The 22,902-nt window shown below is 42.2% G+C and overlaps 1 protein-coding gene across 1 annotated transcript in view; it reads right to left on the reverse strand.

Moving 5' to 3' along the window:
* Positions 1-22,902, reverse strand: part of drosha (drosha ribonuclease III) — a 164,092-nt gene that overhangs the window by 25,686 nt on the left and 115,504 nt on the right. Inside the window, exons 25-29 of the mRNA XM_073024273.1 lie at positions 19,285-19,442; positions 11,974-12,079; positions 10,171-10,312; positions 5,417-5,499; positions 4,786-4,889 (exon numbers count right to left, since the gene is read on the reverse strand). Coding sequence (XP_072880374.1) covers positions 4,786-4,889; positions 5,417-5,499; positions 10,171-10,312; positions 11,974-12,079; positions 19,285-19,442 — 593 coding nt within the window. The remainder of the gene's footprint in view (positions 1-4,785; positions 4,890-5,416; positions 5,500-10,170; positions 10,313-11,973; positions 12,080-19,284; positions 19,443-22,902) is intronic.

The following is a 22,902-nucleotide window of genomic DNA, read 5'->3' on the forward strand; positions in this document are numbered from 1 at the left end:
GGACTCTACAATTTATGTTCTCAGTATTATATATTTACTTATTTATTATTAGTTTCTGCACAATTTAGCTTCTTTTGCACATTAGTTGCTCGTCAGTATTTATATTTTTAATTTATTCTATTGTATTTCTTTGTTCTACTGTGAATGCCTGCAAGAAAATGAACCTCAGGGTAGTATATGGTGACATATATTAAGATAATAAATTTACCTTGAACTTTGAGGGAAGCTTCTGTTAAACTTCTACCCCACTGTTATAAGGTATTAAATGGTTCACTAATACTATAAAAAGGACTCTGTATCTCACAATCTACCTCGTTATGAACTTGCATCTATTTGTCTACCTGCACTGCATTTTCTCTGTGACTGTAACACTTTATTCTGTACTGTGTTATTGTTTTTAACCTCACACTACCTCAATACACTGAGTAATGAATTGAACTGTATGAACAGTATGCAAGACAAGCTTTTCACTGTATCTCAGCATAACAACAAACTAATTCCAGTTCCAATTAAGAGAAGGGCAGGATGGCAGGATAAGGGAACTCCAGTTAATGAGGGATAATGATGGTCTGGACGGGAAAAATAAAGAGGCTTAAATCAGCTGGGAATACCAGGAATCCCCAGAGTATAATGAATTGGCAGTGTAACGGACAACAAAGGAAGCTGGAACAGGATTAGGATCAATTGGCAAAATAGGCAGAGGGAATTTAACACAAGTGTGAAGCGAAGCCAAGGCAGGACTTACAGGTAAATGACAGGGCCATTGAGAATGTTGCAGAACAGAGGGAACTAGGGGAACAGAACTTAGCTTCATTGACATTGGCAACAAAGTTAGACAGGTGAAGATGTATGACACACTTGAATATATTACAGCTGGTGAGACCACACTTGGCGTATCATGCAAAGTTCTGGTTGGCAAGCTATTAAAAAAAATGTGATTAAACTAGAGAAGGCGCTGAAAAGGTTCATAAGGATGTTGCTGGGACTGCAGAGTTTAAAGATAAAGATTAGCTTTGTCACATGTACATCCAAATTATACAATGAAATGTGCACTTGGATCAAATCAAATCATCAAGGATTGTGCCGCAAATGTCGCAACACTTCTGGCATCAACATAGCATACCCACAGCTTACTAATCCTAACCCTACACCTTTGAAGTGTGGAGGCCGAGTCACTGGGTATAGTTAAATCTGAGGGTGATTTGTAAGGGCATCAAAGGTTGCAGGGAGAGGACAGGAGAACGGGCATGAGAGGGTTAATAAATCAGCCATGATGGAAAGGTGGAGCAGACTGAATGGGACGAACGGCTAGTTCTGCTCCCATGTCTTATGGAACTAGAGCACTCAAGGGGTCATAAGGAGAACATATGAGCACTTTACAGACGGCGGGAATCGAACTCCGATCGGCGATCTGTGAAGCGATTACATTAACTGCAGTGTTACTGCGCCGTGTGAGGCGTAAGGAGAGATTGGATAGGTTGGGACTACTTCCCATGGAGCACAGCAGGCTGTAATGTGACCTCATAGGGGTTTACAAGATCATGAGAGGCATCAAGGAGGAGGATAATCACAGTCTTTTTCCTAGGGTAGGGAAGTCTAAAGTTAGAAAGCAAAGTGAGGGGAATGATTTAAAGGAGATCAGATGAGTAGGTTTTTCCACACAGATGGCCAGGGGGAATAAAGAGTGAAATGCCAGGGGAATCGGTGAGGCGGGTACAATTACAACCATTAGAAGATATTCAAAGAGATACACATATAGGAAAGGTTTAGACGGATATGGGCCATGCAGGCAACAGCTCAGCTAAGTACTTTGGTCAGTATGGATAAGTCAGGCCGAAGGGCCTATTTTCTTGCTGTAAAATTCTTTGAGTCTATCAGCCTATTGTATTTGGGAGAGCCTTGTAAAGAATTCAAGTGCAGAATCATGAAGAAAGGGCACAAAATAAACCCCTGAAGTGGGGCATTACAAAAAGTTTGGTGAGCACTGAATTAAAGCACTGAGTTATTTCAACCTACAGCCATAAAGGAAAATAGCAAAGAGAGAGACAAAAATCAGAAAAAAAAGTGTATCTATTGATATAGAGGCAGTAGGACTGACTTATATATTTTAAAAATGACAAGGAACATGACAACTGGGGAAAAAAAATTAAAAGTCTATATTCCCCTCGATCAATGGATTAAATGCTCATTTTTGCATGCAATTTACAGCTTTACAGAAACACAGAAAGAAGGATTTGAAATGTGATAAGCCTTGAAACCAACTTTGTCATCAGCACAGAAGCAACAGATCTGAAATCTGGTACCTTGTCTGCTAAGGCAGAGTCTGTGAGTGTGATTGTCAGGCTGTTGCTCGACAAGTCTGTGGGACAGCTTCCCAATTAGTGATCAGTCACCAAGCGTTCGTGAGAAGGATTCTGAGAGTCGACAAGGTTGGGAGCAGCCTGCTATGTCCAGAATCAGCTTTCAAGTGAAAGCTGGGCGGTTGGTTCAGCTTTATTCTTATTCTAATGATACAACTGAGTGCCTTGCTATGTCACTCCAGCAGGCAGTTAAGAGTCAATCATCGTACTTCCTTGAACACAGTAAAATTTCCCAAGGCACTTCACAGGAATATTATCACATATAATTTTAAATGGTGCCTTAAAAGTGGTTTAACAGAGGAGAGAGCTCAAGGTTGAGGGAATGAGTAAAGGAATTACAGCTTAGAATGTTAAATCAAAGACATAGAAGCCAATTATAAAATGTTAAAGAACGCATACACAGAACAGTATAGTGCCAGAACAGGCCCATTGGCCCACAATGACTGTGCCAACCATGAAGCCAAATGAAAATAGTCCTACCTGCCTGCATATGATCCTTATCCCTCCATTCCCTTCACATTCATGCTTCTGTCTGCAGCTCTCTTAGATTGTGTCTCCTTCCTCCACCCCTGCATTTCAGCTAACTACCTCTCTTTGCTTAAGAAAAATCTGCTCCACAAATCTCTCTAAAACCTCCCCTCCTCTCGCCTTGGCTATGCCCTCTAGTAGTTCCCGTCTGCCCTGGGAAAGAGACTTTGACTATCTACCTAATCTTGCGTCCCTCATAATTTAACAAACAAACCAGGTCTTCCATGAGACATTTCAAAGAAAACAATCCAAATCTGTCCAACCCCTTCTTCTAGCTAACACTCTCTAACCCAGACAGGATCCTACTGAACCATACCTGCACCCTCTCCACACACCCTTCCAGAACAGAACGAGTAGAACTGAATATTCCGAACATGGCCAAGACAGTTCCAAACAGCTTCAAACTGAGGGGTGATCGGAAGGTGAGAAGGGAGGAATTTAAATAGCCGAGAGGCTCCCCATGCAGAAGGGCAGCCAAAACAAAGCATTCGAAAAACAAGGAAGAAAGAGTTAAAACACCAAAGTGTTGCTGGACGGGGCATCAATGGAGACAGCACAGGGGGTGAAGGGATAAATGGACCAGTGTTAACTAAGATATATTTTGAAGCCTGCTTTGAGAATAATGAAGCAGGCACATCTAGACGTAACAAAGACATATGAAGGCTTTGGATGCAGAGTCAGATGATATATTGTTAGATCGCCGGCAGAACAGTATATCACAGCAATAGTCCCTTCGGCCCATCATGTTATACTGAACCAATTAAATTAGTAACCAAATAGCCAACTAATCACTTCTGCCCAAGCAATGTCTGTATCTTCTTATTTCCTTCACATTCACATGCCTAACTAAACATTACAGGCTGACCTCAGATTTGATCATCACCGGATTGGAATGTAAGCACTTAAATCGTCCCGCAGTCAGGAAATGTTTAATTTTTTTACATCAGGTTTAACTTTTAAAATGATCTTCTATTAGCAATGTTCACTTATTAAAATGGTTTCCAGTCAGACAACGTTTTAGCTAATAACGAGAAGGCAAATATTTCAGAGTGATTCATCAGACTACAGCCGAACACAGTCCCTGAAGACACGCTTTACTTCCATGTAACTGAGTCCAACTTAATGATTTGATTTACAGTTCAGTCAAGACTAAGCTTTGGAGAACAAATCTTATGAAAATTGAACTTGTTACAATTAACTGTGAGTGGTAAAGTGGAAACATGTAGATCCTCATGTGGCTGGAGTGAATAAAACATGGGATGCTGGTAATACATGGTTCATAGTTTTGACAAGATCTACAATTCCAGATCAAAATCTGCAATATTTAAATACTTTACTCTTTGCTACAAAACCTTGCATAAAGCTAGACTTGGAATGAAATATTTACTCTTGTTTTGACAGTACAACTGTGGAATACTATATCAATTTGCCATTAATGACTCTAGTGAGGCCTTAATAGGGAAAAGAAAAACATACTGCCTAATAATTTTTCCATGTTAATTTGTTTTTAGGGGATAAAAATTCTCAAAATTGCATTAAAATATTTGCAATGGTTAGTTGGTGCTTAATTCTGGGAACACAACCACTTCCCTCATATCTTCATCTGCTAAAGTTGATGTGAGATATACATGGTCTATAGAGGCTACCCATCTCAGCGTTGCATTCCAAAATATTGCAGAATAATCACACTACTAAGGGTTCTGATTACAAATAATTGAATAACAATTTAGTTATGCTCCAACAATCCTCCTTGAATCTGAAGTATATTAGACCAGAGAGGAACGCAATAATTCTGGTGATGCAGACAGGCACAGAAGAAAATTTATAATCTCGCCTTGCAGTTAATGATCTTCACAAAACAAAAGCATTTGCATTCGCTCCACATAAAAAAACTCACTTGTACAGAGGGATGTCGGGCTCTTTCCCCTCTGTTCTGAGGGTCAGGCAACATTGTTGTAGTTGAGACTTGGGGTCATTCCAATCCTGGTTCAGTATAAACTCCTGCAGCAACATAAAAGAAAGGCCATTAAAAATTAAAACCTGTGCATGTCGACTGAATTAACTTGTTCACTTTATCTTTTCCATCAAACATAACCTTTGCACACTTAACATATAAGCTTTTATCTTCTGAAGCAAACAAGTGATAGGACATAGGTAACACAGTAACACCAAAACAGTCTAGGATTCAGACCAATTCTATATAGCTTTACATGCATCTGTCTGGGAACCTTGCCACAAAGAATACCACAGGGAAATAAAAAGCACAAGTACACTGAAGAAAATGCTGGTTTACAAGTATTATTGTTATGTTCCACTGGCAGCAGCATTAACATCTGCAAATTGTCAGGAAACGTCGCAGGTTGGTATTAAAATGAGACGCACAATTCTGAAGTTCATACATGGTGATAAAATCTTTTTTCAATTGGAGTTCCAAATACTGACGCACAAGTTTGAAATTGATCTGCAATATTATGTCAGATGCAAAGATTTCCACAACAGCAAGAAGATATACATTGAAATGTACTGACCTTCAGTCTTGGGAAAAAACATACGTTCATGAAAGTGCGGACATAATCCAGGTCCTGGTCGATATAAAGTGCAGCTATGAATGCTAAGTAAAAGAGAAAATTAAGTTTTAACAATGACACATTATTACTGTTGACCACGGTGCATCGGTTGAATTCCCCACAGTCACGGGTATACTGTATTCAGCGCTGAATGAGCCCATTCAGTTCATCATGTCCCTGATGTATGAAAACCACCCGGAGTCTCAAGCCACTTCCTTGCTCACAGTGTACAGTTTTACAAGTTTCAGCCCATCGAATCTTTGCGCAGGAGCATTTGCAAACTGATGAGGATTTTTACCTTGACCACCTTTTCACTTTGTGAGTTCCAGATCTCAACGTCACTCCAAGCTATAACACTTTCCTTCCAATCATGAGACGATAACGCATTGAGATATAGCAGCAGAATTAGGCCATCTCACCCATCGAGAATGTTCCGCCGTTTCATCATGACTAATCCGATTTTCCTCTCACCCCCAGCCCCAATCTCCTGACTTCTCCCCATATCCCTTCATGCCCTGACCAATCAAGAATCTATCAACTTCTGCCTTAGATATACATAAAGATTTGGCCTCCACAGCTGCTTGTAGCAAAGAATTCCACAGATTCACCACTCCCTGACTAAAGAGTACAACCACTCAAAACTATGTCCCTGGGTCTTACTCAAACCTGCTAAAGATCCCAGCATCTTGACTTCTTAAGTTGATGTTCTATCTGCCAGCATTCAAAAATTAAAGAAACATCTATGTTCAAAAGAAAAGTTGAATTTGACAGATCAGTTTCAGACACACCTTTAAGTTTGTGGGGATACCCCTTCAAGAACATCCTGTTGAAAGACAATCTGTCACCTCATGCTCTTACTGAACATGTGTACCTTAATGGCAGCCATTGTTTGAGTGCCAATACACTGAGCCAGACTGTTCCCAAAGCACCAAATCTAGCAGCAGCTCCATAATGCACCGAGCGAGGCGGTGAATACATGTCACATTAGTCCCCTCAGTTTTAGGCCACGCTTATCTGGGCATTTAGCCTGGCCCCATTCAGTCAACAGTGTTGCCAACCTAGATAAAGAAGGCCCCAGAAGGGAGGCAGTTTGTTTTATATTAAAAAAATACCTGAAATGTTCTTAATGTTATAATTAACATAGCGAATGCAGCTTTAAATAATTCTATATTCACATTAAGTATTTAAATGCGCTACTATTACTTTCAATACCTCAGATAATCAGACACATTTGAAAACTATGAAGGAAGCCTCTGACACTTTGTGGATGACCGTGGCAAGGCTGGCAGCAGGCACTGGAAGCTGTGAAGACACTCCACGAGAGGTGAACCTGAAGCACGGGTTGGGCTCAACATGATCACTGCTAACAGTGTGAAAAGTGGCGGTCTCTTGTATACCAACCCCAGACCTTGTAACTACAACAGATGGTATGGAGCAGGGGGACTGGGTTGGGAGAAGGGGAAACGGGGGGAGTGGGGGTGGTAGTGGGTAGAAATTAGGGCTTCAATAGAGTTGAAACTGGTCACTGGTCACCAATATTAAGTGTGTGCACTCTTTAACTGCCTCATTCCCATGCATTTGATTCTATCATTTCCAATGGAATCAAATGGCTTCCAGGTTAAATACAACTGCTGACCAATACCAGCAACCAATGATAGACTTTACCCTGTGTGTCAGTGTTGTATTGTTTAAAAACGACTTCTTCTCCACCATAAAAGGTAAATTTTAACCAAACGTGCTCTTTAGAGTAGACCTCCATCAAATTTTGTAGATGGCCCCACTACAGAGGGCCGTGTTTCAAATAATGATGAGTCAGAGAAGAGGAAGTAAATGAAGAGCATGATGTCATGACAGCAACCTTTCAATGTCGGTAAAACAAAAGAGCCGGTAATTGACTTCAGGAAAGAGGAGAATGGGAGGTGATGGTACACATGCTCTTGTTTACTGAACATCAACGGTGCTGAGGTTGAGGGGGTTGAGAGTATCAAGTTTCTTGGTGTGAACATCACTAATTGCCTGTTCTAGTTAAGCACACCGATTCCATTGCCAAGAAAGCTCACCAGCGCCTCTACTTCCTCAGATTGCTAAAGAAATTTGCATGTTATAGGAAAGTTATGAGCTATAAGGAAAGATTTAATAGGTTAGGATTGTATTCTTTAGAATATAGAAGATTGAGAGATTTGATGGGGATATACAGAACTATAAGGGGTATAGATAGGGTTAATGCAAACAAGCTTTTTCCACTGAGTCTGGGTGAGTCTACAACCAGAGGTATGGGTTAAGGGTGAAAGGTGAGAAGTTTAAGGGAACACGAAGGGAAACTTCTTCACTCAGAGGCTCGTGAGAGTGTGGAATGAGCTGCCAGCACAAGAGGTGCATCCGAGCTCGATTCCAACGTTTAAGAGAAGTTTGGATAGGTACCTGGATAGTAATGGTATATGGAGAACTATGGTCCCCGGTGCAAGTTGTTTGGGAGTAGGCAGTTTAAATGGTTTCGGTGTGGACTAGATGGGCCAAGGAGCCTGTTTCTGTGCTGTACCTCTCTATGACCCTCACCAATTCTTATAGATATACCACAGAAAGCATCCTATCTGTATGCATCATGGTTTGGTATGACAACTGCTCTGCCCGTGACTACAAAATCTGGAGTTGTGAACATGGTTCAGTACGTCAGGGAAACAAGCTTCCCCTCAATGGACCCTGTCTACTCTTCTCACTGCTTTGGTGAAGCAGCCACCCTCATCAAAAGTCTTTGATCCAAAGATACAAAATCCCCAGAGAATGCACCACAGGCTTAAGGACATCTTCTATCCGACTATCATAAAGAGCCTCAAATGGTTCCCTCGTACAACTTGATGTACTGTTGACCTCACAATCTACCTGGTTGTGACCTTGCCCCTTACTATCTACCTATAAAACTTTATTCTGCACTCTGCTATTGTTTAAACTTGCATTACCTCAATGAACGTATGGACGGTATACAAGACAATTTTTTTCCCACTGTACCACAGTCATGTGACAATCATAAAACAATTTCACTAATTTAGCAACTATGAAAATGCGGAATTTAGCTATGGCAAGAGCCTAGATTTCCCATGAGATCACTGGCCTCTGTCCTTCAGTTGCAATTCACCACCTCCTGACCCCATTCCCTCCTTCAACTCCACACTCAACGGGTGGCATCCTAAATATGCCCTTGCAATGGTATCAGAATGCCCTTTTCGCATTGCAGAAACCATGGCAACGCAGAGCACTGCTTAGCCTATCAGACATGCCAGTGCTTTGAGAGACAGAGAGCCAATTAATCCCACTCCTACGCCACTCTTTCCTCAGCAGAGCCCTGTTTTCTTTTCCTGTGCAACTAAGTATGCATCCAATTCTCTTTTGACAGTGATGAATGAAGCTGCTTCCACCACCTTTATAGGCAGTGCAAGCAAGATCACAAGAGATGGCTGTGTGAAAGCTGTATTTCCCTGAATCCTCTCTCTGGATTAGATACAATACCTTCCTTTAAAATTTAAGCTGGTTATTTAACAACATCTATATAGCACCCTTAACACTGTTAAACACACTAAGATGCTTCAAAGGAGCATTATCAAACAAACTTTGGCCGCAAATGTACTTTGAAATGGAAGATGGTGGATTTCTCACATCATACCTTTCATGTACAACAGGCAGAGAGTCATAAAGCTTTTACTTTACCGTGAACAGCCTAACCTTCTGCGCGATTTTCCTCAGATTACTGTGCATAAAATACTACAAGTTGGGCATGGCTTCAGGAATCAGCATATATTTATGAATTAAAAGAGATACAGGGAAAAAAATAAACCTTTGACAGCACTCCTTGTGTCACCTCTGCAGGCAGTGGAGTACAGCCATTATTGTAATGTAGGAAATGAGGCATTATGTTTGAGTAGAATACAGTAAGCTCCCATAAATAGCAAACAGATAATCTAATTTGGTGATGTGGAGAGAGATGAATATTGGCCTAGGAACCGGAGATATCCTCACCGCTCTCCTTCGAAGTGTTGTCATGAGGTGTTTTATGATCCTCCCATGAGGCAGAATGGGCCTGGGTTTAACTTCTTACATGAAGGAAGACATCTCCAGCTGCAGAACAATGGAACGTCAGCCCGTATTTTTGCACTCTGGAGTGAGAAGCAAATCTCTATCCTTCCAACACAGAGGAAGGAGTGTCATCCACTAAGCCATAAGACACAGGAGCAGAATTAGGCAATTCGGCCCATTGAGTCTGTTCTGTCAATCCCGCTTTATCAGAACAACTCCTTCCTTCTCACCGTATGACATCCTTACTAAGCATGAGCCTACCAAGCTCAACTTTAAATATACCCAATGACTTGCCCCGCCCAGCCACCCGTACGTAGCACATTCCACAGATTCACCACCGTCTAGCTCAGGGGTTCCACACATTTATTTTGCCATGGACCAATACCATTAAGCAAGGGGTCCATGGACCCCAGGTTGCTCTCTGTTCTAAAGGGATGTCCTTCCATTCTGAGGTTGTGCCCTCCGATTCGAGACTCCCCCACTACAGGAAACATCCCTCTCCACAACCACTCTATCGAGGTCTTTCAAGATTCAATAGCTTTCAATGAGCATTTGAATGAAACAAAAATAAAGCATTTAGTATAGACTTGTATGAGATCAGAAAGTGTTGTTCTGCTTATGTAACACAACGTACACAAAGCACTCACATTCCAAAAGGTCGGCCAGGGTCTTGGTTCGGAGCGCTACAGGCCTTTTGGTTTTATCATTTGTGATGGCAAAGTCCTGCATACCCAGTTCTTCTGCTACTTTGGCCTGCGTGCGGTTGTTGACCAGGGAGCTTCGCAGCAGCTGCAACGACAACAATCCCAGCAGGAACACAGTTACAACCACTTCCCTCCAACATTCAGTATTAAGCTAAAGCTAGATAATGGAAAAGCAGAAACAGAACAGGAAATGCTGGAAACACTCGGCAAGTCCACCAGCATCTGCATAGAAAGAGGGCATTTCTAATTGAAATTCACTCATCAAAACACTCTTAGCAATTTCTGAATGGCTGTAGTTTCTTGTACATAATGTCATCCCGTATTGAGAAGTGAAAAATTCCTGGTTTGACGTCTAGAAACTGAGTTCATGCTTCAGGTCAGTGCAGTCTGCTTCCAGCATTTTTGACCTTTCCTTCAGACTTTTTAGTAAGACATCTGTGGCTCTGGAACAAATGAACCCGAAGGAAAGACACCACACTACGCACGCGTCACGGTTTCTGTCTGTACCACCGTAAGGGTGCACTTCCGCTACTTACCTGGACTCCTGCAGCAAACCCATAGCATCCAGTAACCAGGGCGAGGCAAACTGCCCCCGAAGTTACACAGCAAGCTGACTGAAGTGAGCAGAGTCTGAACCAGACAATGTCTCAGAACAGACAAAGTTCTGGTAAAATCAGGAGTAGAGGGCAAAACAAAGGGTGGGGAAGAAAGCTAACTGATAAACAAAAAATAACTACAAGTACCACACTGTACCCATTTTAAAAAAATGATTGTGGATATAATGGAACTGCAAACCCATGGATGCTGGTTGGAAACAAGGCATGTTCTCTGGCATCACACATGGCTTATTACGATCCACTGTAGCTCCTGTACAAGCTGGCACTGGATAAATAAACAAAAGCTTGAGATATAATGCCCCTTTTCACTTATAAACATTCACCCAGTAATTATCTTTTAATAATCTCTTTCACTGCACTCCGCTGTTAACTGAACATCAAAACTGAGAACTGAATATCAAAAGTGAAGAATCCCAATCGCTACGGGCAAGGAACAAAAACAGAGAGAGCAGGGAAAGCTGGACAGACACACCACTTCATCATCCCTGGCGGGAGAGGCCAGTGGCAGAGCGACAAGTCCAATAAAAATCGCAGACTAAGAATTGATAATGAAAATACAAACAGTGTGATAAAACAGGAAATAAAAAAATGAAGTAAATGGAGGTGGTCACCCATCATAAGAATTTTCAAGTAAGCTAGATGTTAAAATTTTACATTGCATCATAATTATTTTTATTGACTTATTTTATAAGAAGATTTACAAAGAAGAAGATTTTGCACAATCCTGCAAAAAGTGTGAGGAGCTTTGATAGAAGTCGTTAATTTATGCCAAAGATGAGAAAAGATAACTCCGCCATGGATGTTCCCCAGCCCAGCTGTGAAAGGAAGGAGGGTTGGGCATGGGACAAGCAACCCCAAGCCCGTAAAAACCCAGTCCTACAGAAATGCAAAGAGAAGCCCCAAACCCCTCATCCCTGGGAGAGAAAGGGCACAGGCTAATCTTGGAGACAACTTGAAAGACAAACCCAGGACAGGGAACTCTGGCGAGCGTCTGTCGGTAGCTTATGACCCACAGTAGGCGTGACAGGGCATAAATAAGTACCTTTGAGAAAAGTTACAGAGGTCTGGCACAACGCTTAGATCCTAATAAGATATTAATTTAAATAATAATGGCTTGTGTGTGTCTCACCGTTAAGTGGCCCTCGTGGTGGTCTGGGAAGTGTATGAATAAGTATTCAGTAGCTACCAATTGCATTATAGAGTCTCCAAGGAATTCCATCCTCTGATTGTGACCCCTGCAAAAGAAAGATCAATACTGAGAAAATCAATGAGTGCTAAGCAAACAACAAATTAAATTGAAAAGCACTCAAATTATGCTGGGTCTCTGTAATTACATGGACCAAAGAGCTTTTAGGACACGATTAAAAATGACTGTTGACTAGCTTCATAAGCATCCAAAGACTGTTCTTTACATCTCTGATTAAAGCAGAATCTTGTGTTGTACAGCTCTATTCATAAAGTTCAATTTATTTTCCTTTATCTGACATTCCTGCAAATGAACAGAGCAAACTATTGTGCAGATTAAAAGCACCCTTAAGGACATTATGACATATCTAGGATTAAATACTTTATACGACTTTATACGTGGTGCTACTGTGAAACCTGTGTCAATATAAATTACGGAAAAGCATCTAACAAATGCCAACTGTATGCTGAAGACAGACTTTCATTTATTTATTTTTGAGATACAACACACTATAGGCCCTCTTGGCTCTTCGAGCAGTGCCACCCAGGAACCACTGATTTAATCCTAGCCGAATCAAGGGACAACTTCCAATGACCAATTAATCTGCCAACTGGTACGTACACCTTTGGACTACGGGAGAAAACCAGAGCACCCAGAGGAAACCCACGCGGTCACGGGGAAAACGTACAAACTCCTTACAGGCAGCAGCGGGAATTGAACCCGGGTCAATGGTACTGTAAAGCACTGTACTAACCAGTATGCTACTCACATTCACATAGTGCCTTTACATTCAGTTCATTGCATCTCAAAACATTTTATAGCTAATGATTTGCTTACAAAGAAAATTCACTGTTGCAATGTAGGAAATGCTGTAGCTAGTTTGTACACACACTCCCACAAAATATCAATGTGCCCACGACAAGGTCATTTTTTTTGTGTGATGTTAGTTGGCTGAGGGAAGAATAATGGAGGGAGAGTAACACCCCTGTTCCTTCCAAATGCCAATGGACCTCCTAAATCCACCTAAGAAAGAGCACGTGGACTTCATTTTAAGGTCTGGTATGTCCTCCACTGGTGCATAAGCACAGGTTTTTAGACACAAGTTGCAGGAATGGGGGTTTTAAACTGTTGAATCTCATGGATTTTACTCGGGCATTTTTTTAATTTAAATGGTGCTAAACCATCAAAAGAGAACCCCTAAACGGCAGTACTACAGCTACAAGAAAGCAGTGCTGATTGAGACATAACCAGCTGCAGCACTTCTGCCAAGTCAGGGTAGACTGAATGCTTCTAACATGCTCCAGAGATTAATTTTATTGCACAAAACAGCAAGCACAAACAAAGCAAAGAAACTAAGCATACAGCCACCATTTAATAAAGTTTCAAGTGTGCAGGTTCAGTCACCTCCCATACATTGATAAGAGTTACTTGTAAGTAAGAGTTGGCATAGCCAATATTTCACATTTTGGAGTCACAGCGAGCCAATAAAGAATAAGGGCTCATTTCCAAGATCAATCGGAGATGCACTTCTCTCACCATGGATATTTTGCTCATTTTAAAAACCCACCCACCCCTTCACCTTCCATTGAAACCAGTCTCCAGTCTTCACCTTCAACTGGGAGATTATTTTAGTGAGGAAAGAAAGCTTTCTGAGAGAAGACACGCCTTCCTCTAATGAGGCAGCAATAGCTTGTTATTTCAATGGAAAAGCTATTCAAAGTCACTGACTTCAAATCAGCTTCAGCAATCTCACTCAAGCCCTTCAGACAAGGAAATGGATCCTTTTTAGTTCTGTATTATTAATGCATCAAACCATAATTCCCAAAGAAAAAACATTCAGCAATATGTTCAGAATGATACCTAACGTACAAAAATCAGAAGAATTTTTGAATTCATTTCAATACTATTAAGATTATTTGACAATAAAATAAGCAGTCAGAACCTGTCATCAGGATTATGTATGATAGCTCTGAATGATTTATTACTGATTTCAGTAGAATTACTGAGATACAGAAATATATTTTCTAATGGATCCAAAACATAAATTAAATTGACTTTTCAAAATAAATCTGCACATACCATCTCTTTCATTTACTCACTGCTTAATGGTTCTGGACTGAAGTTAATAATCATGCTTGGAGCTAGAAGGGCCGGTGTGATGGGATAAAATCAGGGTAAGAATTTTGCCTCCCATCGACTTAAAACTACGGCAGTGTGAACAGTCACGATAGTTGTAAACGTCTGCTTGAGATTCCTGCCACTGCCTGTAAGGAGTTTGCACATTCTCCCCATGAGTGCATGGGTTTCCTCCCATATGCCAAAGACATAGCAGCCGGTAGGTTAATTGATCATTGTAAATTGTCCCGTGATTAGACTAGGGTTAAATCTGGGGATCGCTGGGTGGTGCAGCTCAAAGGGCCAGAAGGGTTTAGTTCACATTGTATCTCAATAAATAAATAGATAGATAGATAGATAGATAAGCTCAGGATCAGACACTAGAACTGTCTCCTCCTCAGAAACCAGTAAATACTTAGAGCAGAGAGAAAGATACTGCTGAAACATTCTCCAACAAAAGCAGCATTAATACTGCATAGAAACTAGTCACTGAAGGATGGTTGTATATTAATTATGAGGGTACAATTAATCATTTCTAACAGTTTGGACATCAAAACTGAGTGAGAGTTGTTAATCAATCATCAATGCTTACTAAAGAGATAGATTTTTTTATTCTCAAGGGGATCAGGGAGTACATGGAAAAATGTAAAAACTTAAAAGTAATGTCAGTAGAAAATCCAAGTGTTCTCCAGTTACGAGGCAGTACCTCTGTAAAGGTGAATAGATCTTTTTTTTTGTGTGTGTGTCGTACCCTGCAGAGCCTCAGCAACAACTTATTCTTTTCAAGTGGTTGCCGTGGAGGAAAGATTCTGTGAGTGGTCACCCACGTCCTTCTCACAGCGCAGTGCTTTTCTTTTACGAGGCTGAGTTGCGAGCTCGACACTCAACCCGGCACGGATGGAAAGCGTGTCCAGGAGCGGCCCGACTGGATTCGAACTCGGGAACCTTCGCTCCGGAGTCCGGCACTGATGTCACTGCGCCACCAGCCGGACTACCTGACAGCAAATGTAAAGGCTGAACATTTCTCTATCTAATTTCTAGATGATGGACTTCTAAGAATGAATAATGGGGGGGGGGGGGGTGAGTGGGAGATCTGGAATTGCTTGGATAGATCAAGTGAACGGATTGCTAAGAATCTTGGAGAGGTGCAGCGTGGAAGGAGACTATCAGGCCCAACGTCTTCTTTGGCAGAGGCATTCCATTAGTCTCACATTGCTGCCCTTCTCTCAACGTACAGCAAACCATCTTTTAAAAAAAAGATTAGCTTTACTTGTCACATATACATTGAAACGTACAAGAGAATGCATTCTTTGTGTCAACAACCAGCATAACCCGAATATGTGCTGAAGGCAGCCCTCAAGTGTCACCGTGCTTCCGATGCCAACCCAGCAAAATCATAATTCATAAAACTAACCCATACGTCTTTTGGAATGGGAGAGGAAACCGGAGCCCCCCCAGAAGAAACACACAAGGTCACGGATAGAACGTACAAACTCTTAACAGACAGCGGCAGGAATTGAACTGTTTTCCGATCATTGCTGCTGTAAACCGCTACGTTATAGTGCCGTGTCCACGCTTAACCTTTAAGTGTGTGTTGGTGACAATCGAGCCGTTGAACATGTCCGCCAGTTCTTATTGATCAGATTTAATGGGTAAAAGTTTTGAAAAAAAGGACAGCTAAGAGTAAGAGTTCAACAAATGAGCTGAACTGATCCTCTGGTGCTCTGGCTTCCTCCCACGTTCCAAAGGTGCACGGGCTGGTACGCTAATCGGTCACATGGAGGTAATTAGAGAGTGTGGGCTTGTCGGGCTGGGAGGGGCCTGTGGGCTTGTTACCATGCTGCATCTCTAAAAGAACGGGTCAAATCAGTAAGGAATTCAGAAACAGCCTTGCAGAGACTCCGGTGAACACACAGGGTGAGAGAGGACGAATTCCTTACAGGATTAGTTAGTGTACAAATTCTCAATCTACAAGCAGGTCCACTAACTTGGGGGAGGGGGAGGTGTCGAACCTTTAGAATTCCTTAAAGGGCTGTGCATGCTCTTTGTGTCCATTCAAAACACAGATTGATAAGATTTGTGGTTACCAAGGGAACCAAGCAAAACAGGGTCATGCTGGAAATTGGCACCTGAGGTAGAAGATCAGCCAGGATTTTGATGGATGGCAGAGGAAGCACAAAGGGCCAGATAGCCTGCAAGGTAGCATAGTGGCTTGTATAAATCAGGGTTCAGTTCCCACCGCTGTTTGAAGGGAGTTTCTACGTTCTCCCCATGATCGCAAGGGTTTCCTCTGGGTGTTCCAGTTTCTGCCCTCATTCCAAAGACGTATGAGTTAGGGTAAATTGTGGGCAATGCTATGAGGGTGCTGGAAGCATGGGCCTCCCCCCGGCTCATCTCAGATTGTGTCAGCCGTATTTCACTGTACGTTTTGATGTATGTGTGACAAATAAAGCTAATCTTTAATTAATCTTCAATCCTATTTGTTAATCTCTAAAAATTTCTACTCTACAAGATGCAGCTAAACAGCAGGCACAACAGCAGCTGCACTTCTTTTGGAGTTTGCGAAGAGTTGGTTTGTCACTTAAAACACCCTTGAATTCCTACAGTTGTACCATGGACAGCATCACTGGCTGTATGGGGAGGGGGCTCCTGCACAGCTGCAGAGTGTTGTAAACTTAGTCAGCTCCATCATGGGCACTAGCCTCTGTAGAATCCAGGACATCTTCAAGAAGCAACGTCTCAAAAGGCAGAGTCCATCATTAAGGACCCCATCACACAGGTTATGCCTTATTCTCATTGCTACCTTCAGGAAGGAGATACAGAAGCCTGAAGGCACACACTCAATGATTCAGGAACAGTTTCTTCCCCTCTGCCATCCGATTTCCGAAATGGACATTGAACCCATGAACACTACCTCACTTCTTTTTCTAATTTTCATTTTTGCACTACTTACTTATTATTTTACTGTAAGTCATGTTTTTTTTCTGTTATTATGCATTGCATTACACTGCTGGCTCAAAGTCTACAGATTTCACGACATAGGCTAGTGATATTAAACCTGATGGTCCCTCTCATAAGGATACAAGAAAATAGGAACATCAATAGGATTATGATCTTGGCTGATCTATGCTGGCATTAGCTCCTCTTCTGCAGCATTTCTCCACAGCGCTTTCTCCTGATCTATTAAATATTTATCCATTTCCATTTTAAATGCTTCCTGGAGGAGGTGCAAATGAGATTCACCAGGCTAATCTCCAAGTTTCTCTCCCCTCCCCCACCACTCATGGACTGGTCCTTTATCCCGAAAAGATCTGGTTGTTCAACTCCTTATTTAGGGCACTTTCAGTCAAATGAGAGATCTATAGAAACATATAAGATTATGAAAGGGATAGATAGATAGAGACAGGAAACTTGCTTCCACTGGTAGGTGAGACTAGAACTAGAGGGTGTGGCCTCGATTCAGGGGAGTACATTTAGGACAGAGATGAGGAGGAACTGCTTTTCCCAGAGAGTGGTGAACCTGGGGAATTCTCTGCCCAATGATGCACTGGAGACTACCTCAGTAAATATATTTAAGACAAGGTCGGATAGATTTTTGCATTGCAGGGGAATTAAGGGTCATGGGGAAAAGGCCGGCAGGCGGAGATGCATCTGTGGCCAGATCAGCCACCATCTTACAGAATGGCGGAGCAGGTTCAATGGACCAGATGGCCTACTCCTGCTCTTATTTATGCTCTTATGCCCTTATATCCTGCCATACTCCCCTTTAGGAGGGGAAGTGTGCAATCAGTGATTCGGAGACACAACAGACACTTGTAACAGCAGGCTTACAATCAAACCAATCCATGGCCTAACAGTCCTGGGTCTTCAAACAGCACAGCACAACTCCTAAGCCAGTGATTTTTCAAACAACCATAAACTCTCTTTATCCTGGCTGTTCAACTCCTTATTTAAGGCACGTTCAATAATATAACTCAAGAAATTAAATAACACAGAAAGGAATTAACACTATTTCAATCATACACACAAGAGATTCTGCAGATGCCAGAAATCCAGAGTAACACACATAAAATGCTGGATGAACTTAGCAGGTAGGCAGCATCTATGGAAGGGAATGAATAGTCACGTTTCGGGCCAAGACAGTTCTGATGAAGGGTCTTGGCCTGATACATTGACTGTTCGTTCCCTTCCATAGATTACTTTTTTTTCATATTGCATTTGCAATATTAACATTATGCCACTGAAGGCCATTCTGCCCACAGAATCCATACCAGCTTCCAGCAGAGCAATCCCATCAGTCCCACTCCCATTTCTCTGTAGCCCTGCAGGTTACTCCCTCTCACATGACCATCATTGCTCCTTTGCTTTGTCACTTGCTCACACTGGGGCTAATTTACACTGATCAGTCAAATTTCTACCATGCCCATGGGGTGAAGAAAGAAACCAGTGATGACAGAATGGACGCGCAGACTCCCCCAGACCCAATTCACGTCACTGCAACTGTGAGGTAGCAGCACTAACTACCGGGCCACCCCAACCTCAATTGTAGCCAGAACTGCTTCTCAAAGTGTCAACGACTGAAAACCTCCAACCTTACTGGGCTGACCACATGTCAGAAATTGTACTACAAACAAGTAGGGTGGGGTGGGGTGGGGGGGGGGGGGAGAGAGGGAGAAAGACCAAACATGTGGCCAGGCAGGAGAAAGGGGGAAAAGGCTGAGCATGTGCTTACAGGGGGAGGGATAGAGGAGAAAGATCTTTTAGCAGCACACACAAAATGTTGGAGGAACTCAGCAGGTCAGGCATCCTCTATGGAGAGCAATAATGCTTTGGGCCGATGCCCTTCATGGAGATTTCCTCCCCACAAATGCTGCCTGACGTGCTCAGCTCCTCCAGGACCGTGTGTGTGTGTTGGTCTGGATTTCCAGCATCTGCAGAATCTCTTGCATGAATGACCTTTGAGTTCTGCTTAAGTGACCGAATTGTTTGACACGGAGCCGAGTTCAGAATAGGCTCATTGTTAGAATTACTTTGAATGAGTATATAAAATTGGACAATTCAGAAGCTTAATTCAAAAAGTCATCACTAATACAGCTATTGACCCCGTTGTGGAGGTGAAGCAGAATTCACTCAACTCACAGGGTCAGATGATTATATCCAACAGTACGCAAAGTGAACGCTCGAGCCAGGAGACGGATGTGGATAAAATTCACTCCAATTGTCTCTTCAAAATCCGTCAGCTTCTTCAGAACAGGAGACGTGTCAATCAGAGGCCTATCTGTATTTGACTCCTGTAACTGATACAAAGGGACAACATTATTTTAGTTAATTTCCATTCACAATCTCACCAATCTAATCACACTTTTATGTAACAGATTTAGTAAATATTTTTAACTGCGATATTGACCAACTCTCTTCACTTTAAACTAGACTGGTATGCTAATTTTGAGTAAATATGTGCCTGACGCATGGAGAGGGAAGAGGGAGAATGAAATTTCAAAGACCCTTTCATGGATTCAGCTTCAGTATCGTTTTAATCATAAAGTCTGCTTTGTATATCCAACAAACAGTCATTGGGAAGAATTGGGGAATATTTAATGGAGACTGTCCCTATGTGGTCCTGCTGGTGAGCCAGGCCAACGAGTCAATCATCAGCAGGAAAATAAATGTGGACTTGACAAAGTGAACCCCAATATCCACTACCAAGAGCTGTGGTCCATTACCTTTCTCACAGAGATGCCTTCAAGACTATTACCTACCCTCATCCAGTCAGTTAAACATCATTACTGCCTAGTCATTAGACAACCATAGACCATAGGAGCAGAATTAGGCCATTAAACCCCTCAAGTCTGCTCCACCATTCAATCAAGGCAGATTCATTATTCTCTTCTCTTGCCTTCTCCCCATAATCTCCAACGCCCTGACTAACCAAGAAACTATCAACCTCTTCTTTAAATATACCCAATGACCTAGCTATCTATGGCAATGAATTCCACAAATTCACTACCCTCTGGTTAAAGAAGTTGCTCCTTAGCTCCAATCTCGAGGATGTCCTTTCATTCTGAGGTTGTGCCCTCTGGTTGCAGACTCTCCACCATTAGAAACGTCACCTTCATGTCCACTCTGTCTCGGCCTTTCAATATTTAGTAAGCTTCAATGAGACCCTCCCCCCTCCCCCCAATACTTCTAAACTTTAGCAAGTAACAGCCCAGGAGATCAAACACTCCTCATACCTTAACCTTTTCATTCCTGGGATTATTCTTATAAACCCCCTCTGGACCATCTCCAAGGCCAGCACATCCTTTCTTAGATACGGGGCCCAAAGCTGCACACAATATTCCAAATGCAGTCTGACCAACATCCTATTAAAGGCTCACCCTAGCTCCCTCAAAATTTAGGAAATCCTGCACTAGGACTTCTAATCCCCTTTGTACTTACAATTTCTGAATTTGTTCCCTATTTAGGAAATAACCATTACCCTTATTCCTTGTAGCAAAGTGCATAACCAGACATTCCTCTACACTGCATTCCACCTGCCACTTCTTTGCCCATTTTCCCAGCCTGCCCAAGTACCTCTGCAGACTCAATGCTTCCTCAACACTACCTACACCTCCACCTATCTTCGCATCATTAGCAGAGGTCAAGATCCAAACTATAATTGGAGTTAAGTGATACAGCATAGAGGCAGACACTTCAACCCAACTAGTCCATAGCAACCTCAACATCCCTTCAGTAAGACAACGCTAATATGTATCGTGAATTTCAGCTGGTGATTGTCTGACCAATCTAGCTCAACAGTAAGTCCAAATGGGAACTTTCTGTAAAAAATGTAACTGAACTTTCCCAATTTACTATAAGCCACCAAGTGGTTGCTCTGCCAGTACCTCATCCAACTCAATGACTGCAGTCAACTTGCCTCACTCATTCCATGGCTTGGCATTCTTTCATTAGTCTTCATATCTTCTTCCAGAGACACTCCACTGTACCTTAGTAGCAATCTCCACTGGAACTGACAAGCTCAGCTGACAATCTACTACGTCATTAGTACTGAATGTAACCGTAAAGGTCACTGGCTATTTTACTTCAAAGATATAAGTTTATTTCACATCTCTTGAAGGGGACAGGAACAGAACGTCAACTTTCAATTTCCATGAAGTGGAAGAAACCACAAAAACAAGCGCCAAAGCTCTAGATATAAAGAACAAAAACAGATAAACACTATGTTGGCAAAGTCTAAAAATGATGGCAAATCGGAGATTTCCTCGGATCTTTGCAATCTGCCTGTGTGATTATTGTCTATCGTGTACATATGTTCTAAATTGTTTGTAAAGAAAAAGAGAGTGCACTTGAAATATAGATTCAGAGCACAATTGCTTATGCAGTGATAACAAACCAGCAGCAGTATTTTTGCAATTTGTCAGTAGATGGGAAAATCCACAACTCTGGACAATTACATGTATCCTCAAGAGAAAGAGTACAATGCAAAACATTCAATTCTAATTTTAAACCACAATATGCATTGACCTCCGCACAAGAGGTGCACCATAAAACTTATCTTCTTGATGCCTCATTCAAAAATTAAATATTTACAAAACATTTACAATTATCCCTGAAAACCTTTACTCCCAATTATTTTGGTATAATTGCAATTGATTTTTGTATTTTTTTTGTATTTCAAGCCATACTACTAAGGCTGGAGAGTCACCTGGAGACATTACTGCATGCAAGGTGCGTGGAGGAGTTGGATTAACATTTTGAATGTACTCATTACCCAGAAATGTTTCATTAATCTCAGCAAGCGATTAGCCCATGTCAATTTTCCTGGACCGCAATGGTCAGCTCAGAAATTCATTACACAGGCATTTCAAAAATAGTTGTGATCAAAATAGAAAGTGCAAAGGTATAAATGGCATGCTACAGAGAGAATATCACAGATGAGGTCAATTTGTACAATTGAAACATAAATAATTAATTGTGATATTATCATCAGTGCACAGTTCTCAGTGACCATAACGCAACATTTTGATTCCAGCACGGATGATGCAGGTGACTGACTGCTGAGCTCATAGACACAAGGGTGGCTGCACTTTACAAGATGAAGTTTCACTGACAGGGAACTGGCACGCTGCAATTGTGCACTGCGCTGCAGCTCGCTGGCTCAGAGCTGCGACTTCAAGCCAACCACAAAGAACAATGCTTTGTCAAGCACAAAAGCCAGCGACCCAGACTTCACTCCATCTGCTGCAAATGGCAGTTTGTCCCACTGGCTATTCATTTCAATTTGACTTCCCATTCCCATCATGACGCGTCTCTCCACGCACTCCACCGCTGCCAAGTCAAGGCCGCATTCAGGTTGAAGGAACAACACCTCAAGTTCAGTCTGCGTGGCCTCCAACCTGATGGCAAGAACAGCAATTTCTCCAGCATGCTGACTCCTTCCCCCTCCCTCCTTTGCTCTTCCGCCACTCTCTATTCTGGTCAGCATCTCACCCCTTCTCTTTTTCACACCTGCCCGTCACCTCTCTCTGGTTCCCTCTTTCCCATGATCCAGTGTCCTTTCCTTCTTCTGCAGCCCTTTCTCTCTTCCACCTGTCACCTCCCAGTTCCTTGCTTTATACCTCACCCTCACCCCCCCACCCCTCCTCAGCTGGCTTCACCTATCACCTACCAGCTTGTGTTCCTTCCCAACCCCCCTCCACCTTCTTATTCTGGCTTCTACCCCCTCCTTCCTTGTCCTGATGAAGAGCCTCAGACTGA

The sequence above is a fragment of the Hemitrygon akajei genome, chromosome 20 (genome assembly GCF_048418815.1).
Source record: "Hemitrygon akajei chromosome 20, sHemAka1.3, whole genome shotgun sequence".
In the NCBI taxonomy this organism is placed as follows: domain Eukaryota; kingdom Metazoa; phylum Chordata; class Chondrichthyes; order Myliobatiformes; family Dasyatidae; genus Hemitrygon; species Hemitrygon akajei.